Source organism: Mustela nivalis, assembly GCF_964662115.1.
Source record: "Mustela nivalis genome assembly, chromosome: 10".
Taxonomy (NCBI): Eukaryota; Metazoa; Chordata; class Mammalia; order Carnivora; family Mustelidae; genus Mustela; species Mustela nivalis.
This window is the reverse complement of record NC_139029.1, coordinates 109,618,043-109,631,806: the sequence shown is the minus strand read 5'-3', so window position 1 is coordinate 109,631,806 and position 13,764 is coordinate 109,618,043. Positions and strand designations below refer to the sequence as shown.

Sequence of the window (13,764 nt, the reverse complement as noted above, 5' to 3'; positions counted from 1 at the left end):
TAATCTGGCTTTGGGGAGCAGATGCCATTGGAGAAGTTGATGTTCAATTCATCCTTCCTCAAGAATACAAAATCCATTTAAGGCAACGTGTCCCGCCTCTCCCAACCATATAAGGGCAGCTTTGGTATAATAGTTTCTACAAAACAAACCCCACCCAGATCCAAGCTGGCTTTGACTTTGGCCTGGGCTTCCTGCCAGGGCAGGGCACCTGCCAGACTGGCTTAGGCCAGTCTGAGTGAGTTGGCTTCTGGTGCCTGCATTTCTACCATGCTCAGTTCCACAAAGGTGGCCTACATAGGGAGAGGAGAGCGTATGGAAGCTTTTTTCCAACTCCTCCTCTAAGGGGAAGGTAGGGTGATTCTCTTCCACCAATACTGACCTTGGAGTTGAAAAGGGAACAACAGCAAGATTAACGAAGAATGTTTGAGATGCAACAACACACCGGACAAAATTTGGGTTAAGCAGCCTTAGATAGCCTCCGAGCCCCACCTTTAGGTAAATCTGAGCTAGCGCAGATGGACGTGTCCTGCTGGTTCTCTGTCACGCCCATCCTGCTCTTTCGCTCACATTGGCGAACGGAATCTTTGGGGCGTGTTTAATCGGCAGTCACCGCCCCAAGACGCGCCTATAACAAGGGGGCGGTTCCGCGCGCGCCTGCTTAGTAGGCGCCGGCCGGCAGGGCGGAGGTTAGTCCTCCGCGCTGCGACCCCCGCGGAAATAAGATGAACGGGACACAGAACTGGTGTACCTTGGTGGACGTGCACCCGGAGGGGCAGGCCGCGGTAAGAGAGAGTGGCCCACCGCCCCGCCCGGTATTCTCGGTTTCCCGTTCGGTCCCTCCCATGCCCCGCGCGGAGTTCGCTGACATCACCTGGGGCCGGCTTGGGGCCGGCTTGGGGCCGGCTCGGTGCCGTGGGCTCCTCGCCGCACTTCTCTTTCTCTTTTTCTACCGCCGCGTGGCTGGCAGTGGGGTTCTTGGGGAGTCGCGGCAGGAAGGCTGTTCCGGGACTCGGGCGTCCCTGCCCTCTGGAAGGACACCCCGTCTCCTGCCCGGGACCCCCGCGAATATCCGGTGCGCGCTACTCAGGCGTCCTGTGGGCAGTAGATTGCGTCGTGGGATAAACGAGCTCCTGGAACGGGGTCTTTGCGCTCTTTGTACTTTGAGTACCCGACGGGGAGAGATTAGCCTTTTCTGTTGTTCCTGGTGTTCTCAGAGGCCCTTCAGATAATTTAATGGTGCTCTGGGTGATCGGTAAGAAGACTGGGTAGAGAGTCAAATCCCAGGGCTTGGACCAAAGGGTGGGGCGGTAGGACTCTAGGTACGCCGACATTGGCCAGGAAATCCGCCTTTCGCTGGGAGGGATAGGGCTGTCTGCTTGAGGGACACCTCTCTGCTCGGATTTCTCCTTCCCCTTGCAGTCCTCCTGCCTCCCCTTCCCCCATCGGCCAGCCGGTAGTTTCCTGGGACGGTTTCTTCGCTTCGTTTCCGGGTCCAGCTACCAAGCCCTGGGCAAGTGGATGAAGGAGATGCCAGAACCTAGGCTGGAAAGGGAAGGAAGTGACCCACGCGAGAGCTTCCGGACGAAGTGAGGTTGGGGGAGGTAGGGGCGTTCTGCAGCGCTAATACATCTGCTGCTTCCCTCACTCCCTGGCTCCCTGTCCTTGTTCTCCCCACCGCAGGTGACCGACCATATGATTTTTTCTCTCCAGAGGCAGAGGAAGGTAACTTGTGTCTGAATGTTTCTAGGCTTTGCTGGGGAACTTGACCCAGAAAGGGTGTGTACTGTTTTATGGATTTTCAAGCTGTTGTGGATGAGAGTGAAATGGGAGTCAGGATGATGGGGCGTTCGTATCCCTCCATTTCCCCTCCCTCCACTCTGTATCTGATTCCCTTTCTGGGTTCCAGTCTCAGCATGTTCCCTGGGGGAGCTAAGCCAGCTGCACCTGGATTATGGCTCTTCAAAATAACTCGTAGAATAGTTTCTCATTTCAAGTTTAGGGTACAGATAATCACTTAATTTGTTCACAGTCCCTTCTCCATTTCTGTCCGGTCTGTGAGTCTTTCTGCCCACATTACAGGTCTTGTTACTGCCCAACCCTCCACTCCCCCAGCAGTGCAACTTTGAAGATAATAAAGAAATCCATCCTCTATTATGTCAGCCCTAAGACCTACTATGTGCTCTTACTCACTGTCTTGGAATGGTTGAGGCAGGGAAAAGGGTATGAGGAAAATCAAGGAGAGGGGTGTTGGGCTTCTTTTTGTTTGCTGTAAAAAAGAGATCCGGAAAGATCTTAAGACCAGTGTATTGGTACTGTTGAGAATGATTTGACACACTCTTCTGTCCCTTGATATTTTGTTGCTTGCCTCATGAGGGAGAAAGAATCTGTAGAATAGTAAGCAAGGAATTCAGTCAGTATACAGCCATGGATTAGTTTAAACCTAATTAGAGATCTCTAGAACAAGGGGAAATAGAAATTCCTTTTATTCCTTCTTCATAGGCTAGACTTTAGAGGTATTTTACTTTAAAGCTGTGAATGAAATAAGCATTGCTGGAATCTGTTCTTGGAGACATTCCTGAGCAGTTCAGGAGTAGGGAGGAAATGAAAAACAATCAATCAGTCAGGAGATAGGATCTGTCCCTGGATTCCTCTCTCCTCTGAGCCAGCCTGAAGATAGACTTTATGGCTCTAGACAGTCCCCAGGAAGCTGTAGAATATTCACACCATCGAATGAATGCTCAGTGCATGCTCAAAGTGAGTGAATGGATATGTAGATGAACAGATGTTCCTCCTTGGTGTCAGGGGTATAGACAATTTAACCCGCTTCTGCATCCTAGTGGGAGTGAGGATTCTGGGACTCTGTTGGTGTTTCCCTGCCAGGCAGGCTGAGTGCCTTGGTGCATCACATTTGGATGTGGAAATACAGCTAATACCTCTCTGGTTTATTTTTATTGTTAGAGGCAGATGCAGCAGGTAGGGTGAGCCAATGTTTTTCATACAGCAGATCATGACTACAGTGGGTCTGAAGTCAACTTAGTGGGTTCGAGCCCTAGTATTAGAAAAGAAATGGATTCCGATTACATGACATTCTGGACTAGGCAAAACTGGGGGGACAACGAAGAGATCAATGGCTGCCAGGAGTTTTGAGGGTAGAGGGGAAAGAAATAGAGCGCAGAGGATTTTTTTTCCCCTAACCCACAAAATGTACATTATTTACTTTACTTGAGTGAACTCTAAGGGGATCCAGGGGCTTTGGGTGATTAAGATGTGTCAGTGTAGGTTCATTCTTGGTAACAGATGTGCCATTCTGGTGAGTGAGATAGGTAAGGGAGGAAGCTCTGCCTGTTTGGGGGTAGGGAGTATAAGAGGAATCTCTGTACCTTCCTATAGATTTTGTTGTAAATATAAAACTGCTCTAAACAAAATAAAGTCTTCAAAACAAAAGAAATAGAATTAGCACTATCAGAGTGTTAGGGTGGACATTTTAGCAAAGATGTGGTTTCAGTTATATGTATACATAGTATAAGTGTGTGTGCCTGTGTGTGCTTATTAGATCTTGAGGTAAATCTTTTAGGTCAGAGGAGTCTGCAAGCTACTGTAGTAAGTTATACTGACAGATGGACGCACAAAGTAACCTCAAACATTTTTATTAGACATTCCATTAAGTTCCTTTGGTAATAAGCAGCATAGAGGGACTCTAGCTAACTTAAGCAGAAGAGGAATTTATTAGAACAAAATGGCCAATCAGAATTTAAGGGAAAGCTTAAAAAGTGTGGACCAAAGCTATTTGCATTGGCAACACATGGACTAAAACTGAATGGATACGGAGAAGATTGGCTTGGCCCCTGTGCCAGGGTGACATTCAAAGTTGTGAAGCCTTCCCTGTTTTTCAGTACTGCTATAATAGCAGTGTGTGGTGACAGATGGTAGTTACACTTTTGGTGAGCATAGCATAACCACAGAGTTGTCAAGTCATTAAGTGGTACTCCTGAGACTAATGGAACATTGTGTCAGCTGTACTTGGAGGGTCTTGGATCTGGCTAAGTGGAAGGGACTAATGAAGGGTTTCTACATCTGGGTGAATTGGTTCCCAGTGTTTTTGTCATTCTGTCCAAGATTCTAAGGAGAGGGTTTCATGGGCCCCTCGCCCCCCTTGGCCAGGGCAATACGGTGTTCCCTGATGGACAGGCTCACCAGATTCTCCTGTAAAGGAGGGAGAGTGTGCAAAGCAAAACCCAAGTGCTATTACTGGTAGAGGAAGATGGAAGCTGTGTGGGAAAAGCAACAGAAGTTTACTATGTTAGACTTCAGTTTGAATGATCTGTTTCTTTCTTTCTCTTTAAAAAAAAAATTTTTTTTTTTTTATTAAGTAGGCTCCACGTTGGCTACAACGTGGGCTTGAACTCGCTGACCCTGAGATCAAGAGTTGCATGTTCCACCTGCTGAGCCAGCCAGGCACAGGCACTCCTCCTTTCCTTCCTTCCTTAGATTTTATTTATTTATTTATTGAGAGAGAGAGAGAGAGAGAGAGAGAGAGCATGAGTGAGTGGAGGCAGAGGTAAAGGGAGAGAGAATCTCAAGCAGACTCCATGCTTAGTGCAGAGCCCAACATGGGGCTCAATCCCAGGACCCTGCGAGCATAACCTGAGCTGAAGTCAGATACTTAATTGACTGAGCCACGCAGGTGCCCCTCTCTCTTTTTCCCTTCCTTCCTACCTTCCTTCCTTCCTTTCTCTCTTTCTTTCTCAAAGATTTTCTTTATATGAGAGAGAGAGAGCACTCGAGGCTGAGCAAGCTGGGAGGGCAGAGGGAGAAGCTGGCTCCGTGGTGAACTTGGGGCCCAACGTGGAGCTCGATCCCAAGAGCCTGAGATCATGACCTGAGCCGAAGTCAGACACTTAACCAACTCAGCCACCCAGGTGCCCCTCTTTTTTAATTATAAATCATTTTTTAATCAAATATATGTGCATGATTTTTAAAAGACTAATATTATCAAAAGACTTTCTAAGAGAAAGTAACAAGAAGTTTCCTGCCCCAATCCCTGCCCCATGGGAGAGACCACTTTCAGCTTTTGGCACTTTTGTCAGGTGTTACCCCCATGTTTCTAAATAATATTCTTAGAGTGATACTTCTTGACTTAATCAGTTTCAGACAACTATTGACTTCCTGCTGTAGGAATTACAGGAAAGTTTATACTCCCACCCCTTCCATACTCTATTTCCCTTCTCCCATCCTCCCAGTGTATTTACATCACAATTTTGGGCTAAACTCTGATTTCTGTTAATAGCATTGTGGTTAAGAGCCGGGTCCTGAGCCTCTGACTCTACAGTGGGGTTGTAGTCAGGGCTTTGAAGTTGGCTTTGCCCAAGATCATTTCAGTAAATTACTTAATCTTTTCCATCTCAGTTTCCTCATCTGTAAAACAGGGATAATAATTGCACCCTTCTAAGGTTGTTGTGAGTATTAAATAAAATAATGTATGTGAAGGGGCGCCTGGGTGGCTCAGTGGGTAAAAACCTCAGCCTTCAGCTCAGGTCGTGATCCCGGGGTCCTGGGATAGAGTCCTGGATCCGGTTCTCTGCTCAGCAGGGAGCCTGTTTCCCCCCCAACCCCCAGCCCCTGCCTGCCTCTCTGCCTACTTGTGATCTCTGTCAATAAATACATAAAATCTTAAAAAAAAAAATGTATGTGAAACATTAAGCCCCAGGCCTGGACCATGGTCAGTGCTCAGGTGCTAGCTGTTATTTTCTGTTTGCTCTGCCTACTAGCTTAGATGAGACTGTTTCAGCCTCTCGTGAGACACCTGCCCAAAGGGTGGAGTAAGAGTCTGGGAACTCTCTGGTCTGGTCGAGGTATGCTTCTTTTCATTATGTTCACATTTATGCTTCTCTGTTCCTTTCCCCTTACCTCTGCCAGTGGAGGGTCTCGAGGAGGAGAAGGGGTCCGCAGTCGGCCTAGAGTAACCTTTGTCATCACCAGCTCAACCAGGATGGGTCTTGGAAGAGTGATGGTCAGGAATCATATTTTGGTATCCTGTTCTAGGCCCCTTTGCTCTTCCTCCTTTTTCTGACTCATGGCCGAAGTAGCTGATGTCCCATGATGCTCTGAACTCTTTGGTAAGCTGATTGCCTTTAAGTAATCTATCAACATTACCCTTCCTCAGAATATTTACACTTTACTCATCTCTAATTTTAAAGAAAGATTTTATTTATTTATTTGAGAGAGAAAAAGAGAGAATGAAAGAGAGAACATGAGAGGGGAGAGGTCAGAGGGAAAAGCAGACTCTCTAGTGAGCAGGTAGTCCGCAGAACTCCATCCTGGGACTCCAGGATCATGACCTGAGCTGAAGGCAGTTGCTTAACCAACTGGGCCACTCAGGTGCCTCTCTAATTTTTTTTGTCTTGATCAGTCTTGGCCAGAGAGTTTCTCTAAACAACACCTGGGTGGATTTGGAATTTTTTCATCAGCTACAGCCTGAACCTTTGTCTTTACCCTGGAATAGGTGTTATTCCTTTAGGATCTCAGAAGCTGAATTAGTTTAATATTAAGTCTTTCCTGAGTTCCATTCCTTTAAAATTTTGGTGGTTGGGGGGAGGTGGTGCCTAGGTGGCTCAGTCATTTAAGTGCCTGCCTTCCGCCCAGGTCATCATCCCTAGGTCCTGGGATTGAGCCCCACATTGGTAGGGAGCCTGCTTCTCCCTTTCCCTGCCTGTCCCTCACTCATGCTCTCTTTCGCAAATAAATAAAATCTTTTAAAAAAATTAAAAAAAATTTTTAAAAAAGATTTTATTTATTTATTTGACAGTGAGAGAGAGACAGTGAATGCAGGAACATGAGCAGGGGGAGTGGGAGAGGGAAAGCAGGTCCCCTCCCCCGCCCAGCAGGGAGCCCATTGTAGGGCTGCATCCCAGGACACTGGGATCCTGAGACCTGAGCTGAAGGCAGACGCTTACCGACTGAGCCACCCAGGTGCCCCCCAAATTTTTCTTAACTAAAGCTATGATTTATTGAAGGTTTACTCTGGGCCTAATTTTTCTGTAACTACTTTAATGAGCTATAATTCATAGACTGCACAAATAACCCATTTAAAATGTATAATTCAGTGGCTTTTAGTGTCGTCACTGAGTTGTGTAGTCATCAACACAATCAATTGTAGAACATTTTGTCTAGCTATAAAGAAATTCTGATCCATTAGCAGTCACTCCCCGTTTTCTCTTAACTGCTCCCTCCACCCCCAGCCCTAGGCAACTACTGATTTCTTTCTCTGAGATTTCCTGTTCTAGGTATTTTATATAAATGTAATCATATAATATGTGATCCTTTGTGACTGGCTTCTTTCAATTAGCATGATGTCCTTAAGGTTGATCCGTGTTGTAACATGAATTGGGATTTCATTCTATTCTATTTTTTTTTTTTAAGATTTTATTTGAATGAGAGAACGCAAGTGAAGGGGGAGGGGCAGGGGCAGAGGGAGAGGTATAAGCAGGCTATCTGCTTAGCAGGGAGTAGGACTGACTGACATGGGGCTTGTTCCCAAGACTCTGGTATCATGACCTGAGCTGAAGGCAGATGCTTAATCGACTGAGCCACCCAGATGCCCCTGTACATCATTCCTTTTTAAAGCTCAATGATATTTTATTGTGTGGATATATTATCACATATGCTCGTCAGGGATAAGTGTTCATGGACCTTTGGGTAGCTTCTGTTTTTCATCTATTATGAATAATGCTGCTGTGAACATCGACTTATATTTTAATCTCTTTAATTTCTTTTGGAGACACACACCTAGGAGTAGATTTTGAAAGAGGATTCATTGATACTTACTCCAAAGGAATGAATGAATTCAGAATGGTGAGAGCCCTGCCTCTGTGACACCTGGAGTAGGGAAGAAACTCCTGGGCAGAGGAACTTTTCAAGTTTGGTGACTGCCTGCCTGTTCCTTCCACTCAAAGCTCAGCCCATAAATTCCTTCTCATACCATTCCAGCTCCCCCATTCATTGCCAGATTCTTACTTTCTAGTGCACTACAGCTGATGTCTCCAAGCCTGCCAGGGATTTGAGAAATCCTGAGCTCTGCCAGAGGATCTGGGATTAGGAGGCTTACCCAATCACATGGCATTTGGCACCAGCATTGGCCATATTTTTCTGGGGTGGGGGAATGGAGTGTTCACTTAGATGGTTTCAGTTCCAGACACATGTGCTCAGAGCAGGTGAGGCGAGCTTCCCTGCCTGCCTGTAATTATGGTACATGCCTCCTTGGGTCACAATGCAGTCTTGTGAAATCCTTTTTTGTTTCTTAGGGGTGGGGAGGTTTAGTTAGGGGAATAGGTATGAACCAGGGAACTTAGTGGCCTAGATTTAAGCCTGGCCAGCAGGGGCAGAAGAGGAGAAAAAAATACAGGGTCTGATGGAGATGGGTAGATGAAGGAAGAAAAAGGAAAGGATCTTCTAGGGTCTGGGGCCACAAAAGCAAAAAATGACAAAATGACAAGAGGGAGGAGGGGGCCCCTCCATCCCAGGCTGGCTGGGTACCTGGCAGGTTTCCTGGAGAGTGGCTAGCTCAGCAAAAGGGTGTCTCCTTCACATTCAAGAGCATTCAGGAGCCCCCCTCGTCCTTGTACGCGTTCACTATTAGGCCTCTTCTACCCTGACGGATGCCTGTGCCAGGTCTCCAGGTGATGAGAAAGGCTGCCCCATTTAGAGTGCCACCCCAAATCCTTTTTCTCATTTCACCTCCCATTCACCCCGGTCAGCCCTCTGCATAGTGCTTGTCCAGCCCATGCCTCTGGGCAGGTAGCCAGACAAAAAGCAGACACCTGTTTTGTTGGCTAATCTGTGGGGAGGAGAGGAATAATTCTTTGTGTCATACTTAACAAAGGGCCATCTCTGGCCTAGAGAGGCCAGAACGAAGGCTGTCCAAAACCTGAGAGTGGGGTGGCAGCCAGGAGAGGGTAAGCCCCAACCACCTCATCTGGCCTTGTGCTGGCCTCTTGGGAGCCAGTGTTTCAAGGGGCTGGCTATTCCCATTTCTCAGAAGGGGAAACTTGAGGTGGCTGTCGCAGCTGCTTGAGAGACCACGTACGTTTTGGGCAGGAGAGGGGATAGGACTGAGGGACAGAGTGATTAGAGGAATGAGTTACAGAGTGAAGAATTAAGGATGCTGGTTTCCAGCTCAGGGACTGTCTCTACTGCCCTTACCTCCTAGAAAGAGCCTCGACCCTCACCTGCTGCCCATGCTCACGGTCCCCTTAGCAGCCTGGAGAGTGCGAGCCAGGGAAACATAATTTCCCATAGATCTGTCCCCTATCACGTGAGCCCAGGGTGTGAGAACCTCTGGGGCCTCCCTCTTTATCTCCCTATCGTTTGTCCACAGCGTCTTGATCTCTAACCCCTCAGCTATGTGTTTATTCCCTCCCCACTCTCAGGAGTGATTCACAGCTGGAGATTTGTTTGAACAGAAGCGAGAGGCTGCCTGTAATTTGGAGGTGGCTGGGCTTCTCCCCAAGAATGTTTATGAGGTTAGAGGCTGCTTACCTTGTGATTAGCTGCTACTTTTTCCCTAGAGAAGGTTCTACTTCTTATCTTGCCTTTCAGGGAGTCTCCAGTGGTACTTCCCTGCTAGACATTTTGGGGTATTCCTAAAGGTCCCTGGAACCTTCTCCTAGCCCTGAGATGAGTCCTGCTCCAGAAAATAGCTAATGGCACCAAGCAGAGATGGGCCTGGGTTTCCCTCCTTAGCTCTGGGCTGGAGTGTAGGTTGAGGTTCATGGCCTTGCAGACTGGATTCTCTGGTTCTGGAGGCTGAGGTGGCAGAGAACCCTAAATTTGTTCACAGGCTTCGTTTAGACAATTTGGCTCACCCACCCTCCTCCCTGTGTCTTCCTAGAGCTCCTTGGGAAAGTAATGCTGTCTCGCCTTTGTGAAGTGATTTATGGTTTGCCAAGCACTTTCACACTATCCTACCATCTCTACCTGTCCTGCCTTAAATGTAGGCAAGGTACTATTATCACTACCATTTTGCAGATAGAAAACAGGCCCTTAGAGATAAAGTGATTGCTCAAGTGTTAATAGGTGTCAGTTTGACTCAGACCCCACCTCCAGCTCTGGCACTTTTTCTTGCCTTCTCTTAATTTATGTGTTTCACTAGAGCAGTGCTGCACACATTTTCTGTTCCTCAAGTTTAAAACACTGTAGAAGCATTGACTGAAAGTCCCTTTACTCCTTTGTCCTCCTCTTGTTTAATGTGTATACATTCAGTGCCCTTCTCATTTGCTTACGTTCTAGAAATGCCGTGTGGCATGGTGGCTGGGAACACAGACTCTAGAGCTATAGGACCTGGGTTTGAATCCTGGCTCTGACCTTTGCTAGTTATATGGCCTGGGGCAAGATACTTAATGTCTGGGCTTTGATTTTCTCCTCTATAAAATAAGCATGTTAATAATAACATTTGCCATATAATATTATTATGAGTATTAAATGAGTTAATATATTTAAAGCACTTAGCGCAGAGCCTAGTAGGGCTCAGCACATAGTATTTGTTATATATAGGAATTGGCAATTACTATGAACATATATGTGTGTGTATATATATATATATGTACTTAAATAAATAGGAAGTCATTTTTTTTTATGACTTAGTGCCTTGCTTTTTTCCTGCTTTATCTTGGAGATCATTTTCTGTTAAATAAATAAAAGTTTATTTACCAGCAGTGTAATATGCCACAGTGTGGATGATACCATACCCGCACCTACTGGAAGGTAGTTCTGCTGTTCCCAGTTTGTAACTATTGTAAACAGTACTGCTGTCAACAGTTTTATACATGTATCTTTGGGATTTTCATAGCGCATCTTACTAAAAGTAGAATTACTGGGTCAAAAAGTTTATGAAATATGCAAATGCTTTTTATTAATATTGCCAAATTAACTTCCCAAGATCCTTGTATGAACTTAAACTCTAACAATACATGAGACCAATCCTGGACTTTATCGGTATCTTTATTATTTTTTTAAAAAGATCTTATTTATTTATTTTGTGAGAGAGAACATGAGCAGAGAGGAGGGAGAGAGTGAGAGGGAAAAGCAGGCTCCCCGCTGAGCAGGGAGCTCGATGAGGAGCTAAATCCCAGGACCCCAGGATCGTGACCTGAGCTGAAGGGAGACACTTAACCAACTGAGCCAGCCAGGTGCCCCAGTATCTTTAATATTTGCCAATTTGTTGGTCTACAAATGCTATTTCTGCAGGATTTACATGAGGAAAAGTCCATTGCTTTACTGAGAGCCAGAAAGAAGGCTTGAGTATATGGGAAGTTTTAAAGCAAAGCAATAAAATGGACAGCTGTGCACTGAACACCCAGCTTAAGAAATAGAACATTACCAATCTTCCTGAAGCCCCTGGGGTCCTCCTTCCTAGTTCATAATGCTCTGCTTCCTCCACAGAAGTGAACACTGTCTTGAATTTTGTGCTTATTTCTTTGTTCTTTATTATACTTATCCTACATAGACGAGTGCTATAGTGCTTGGTTTGGCACGTTTTGAACTTTATATTCATGATATTCTCTATATTCTCTAACTTGTATTTTTTTTAATTAGTTAATTAATTTAAATAATGTCTACACCAAATGTGGGGCTTAAAGTCATGACCCTGAGATTGAGACTCTCTTGGTCTTCTCAATTGAGCTAGCCAGGTGCCCCTTCTATAGCCTGCTTTTAAACTTACTACTACTAATTTGGAGATTCATTCATGTTGATGCATGAAGCTGTAATTCAGTTATGTTCACAGATGAATACTAGTTCACTGTACTAGTAGGCCAGACTTTATTCATCCATTTTGTTGTCAGCCGATCATCTGGGCTATTGCCCAGATGCTGCTGTGAGCATACATCTGCTTGTTTCCTTTTTACACTTTTTTTTAATTTTAATTTTTTATTTATTTAAAAAATACTTTATTTATTTGACACAGAGGGAGACAGAGTGAGAGAGGGATCACAAGCAGTAGGAGTGGGGGAGGGAGAAGCAGCCTTCCCACTGAGCTGGGAGCCCAATGTGGGGCTTGATCCCAGGACCCTGGGATCATGACCTGAGCCGAAGGCAGACACTTGACAACTGAGCCACCCAGGCACCCACTCTTCTTTTTTAAAATTTAAATATTTATTTATTTATTTTAGAGAGAGGGAGAGAGAGGGGAGAGAGCATGAGCAGGAGGTGCAGAGGAAGAGGGAAAGATAATCTCAAGCAAACTCTGTGCTGAGCACAGGGCCTGATGCAGGGCTTACTCTCACAGTCCCTAGATCATGACCTGAGTGGAAACCAAGAGACAGACACTTAACTGACTGTACCACCTAGGCACCTCTCCTCTTTACTACTGCTGCTACTACTACTATACTATTACTATTTGTTGTTGTTGTTCTTTTTTTTTTTTTTAAAGATTTATTTATTTATTTGAGAGTGGGAGAAAGAGAGCTTGAGTGGGAGGGGCAGAAGGAGAGGGAGAGAGATTCCCAAGCAGACTCCAAGGGCTGAGTGTGGAGCCTGACAAGAGGCTTCATCTCAGAACCCTGAGATCACCCGAGAAACCCAGCATTAGAGGCTTACCTGACCGCACCACCCAGGCACCCCTAACTTCTTAAATTTACAATTTAATGAAATTCTCCCCAAGATGATAAATCCTTATTTTTTTATAGCATTTTCCTAATTACTGGTGAGATTGAGCATCTTTCATATATTTTTAACTTTTACATGAAAATTTTTTCCAATAATAGATTTTATTTAACCCAATATATGCAAATATTATCATTCCAAGTAATCAGTATAAAAAGAAATTGTTCAATTTTTTTGTACTATGTCTTTGTACAGAGAGCATCTCTATTTGGACTGGCCACATTCCAAGTGGTCGATAGCCACATGTGGCTAATGGCTACCACATTGGACAACATAGTTTTTGATAGTGAATGACTTGACTTAACCGACCCAACTCCCTATATTCAGACCAGACCTGTCCTTTATCTATCAATCCATATGACCCTTCTGTTTACCAACTGATTTATTTATACGTTAAACTTTAAATTTTATTATACCATTATTTTTAATTGAATTATAATTGACACACAATGCGACATTACTTTTTTTTTTTTTTGCGACATTACTTTTAAGTGTACAACAGAGTAATTCAACAAGTCTGTATGTTATGCTGTGCTCACAAGTGTAGCTACCTTCTTTCTCCATGCAGAGTATCTTTTCATTAGTCTATTAGCTACTTATATTTCTTTTCTTTTTTTTTTTTTTTAAGATTTTATTTATTTATTTGAGAGAGAGACAGTGAGATAGCATGAGCAAGGAGAAGGTCAGAGGGAGAAGCAGACTCCCCATGGAGCTAGGAGCCCAATGTGGGACTCAATCCCGGGACTCCGGGATCATGACCTGAGCCGAAGGCAGTCGTCCAACCAACTGAGCCACCCAGGCGTCCCACTACTTATATTTCTTCTTAGAGTTACCTTTCTTAGACTTTGCTCATTATTTTTGTTTCCCCTCTTTTTGTGTTTGCTTTTTCCAGTGTTTCCTATTGCTTCACTACACTGAGAAGTTTGTTTCTCAAAAGAGAGGGAATTGGGGAGATCCTCCATCTCATCATCTGGAATTGATGCAATGTGTACTTTTTGAGAACCTACTTAGGTCAGACACTGTGCTAAATAAGCTTATGACTTTACTGGGGGAGATGCATAAATAGGTATTTATAAGGGGGATCATTGTTACAGTGTACAATATGTA

General features: G+C 45.0%; 1 protein-coding gene across 11 annotated transcripts in view; it reads left to right on the top strand.

The window, feature by feature from the left end:
* The first annotated feature begins 623 nt into the window (after positions 1-623).
* Positions 624-13,764, top strand: part of TUFT1 (tuftelin 1) — a 48,643-nt gene continuing 35,502 nt past the window's right edge. For 3 of the 11 annotated variants that reach the window (XM_082685872.1, XM_082685873.1, XM_082685867.1), the window contains exon 1: positions 640-782. In XM_082685872.1, coding sequence (XP_082541998.1) covers positions 723-782 — 60 coding nt within the window. In that variant the 5' untranslated portion in view covers positions 640-722. Of the gene's footprint in view, positions 783-1,301; positions 1,602-13,764 lie in introns of those variants that run through there. The other 8 variants (XM_082685871.1, XM_082685868.1, XM_082685875.1 and 5 more) reach the window with 5 other exon arrangements.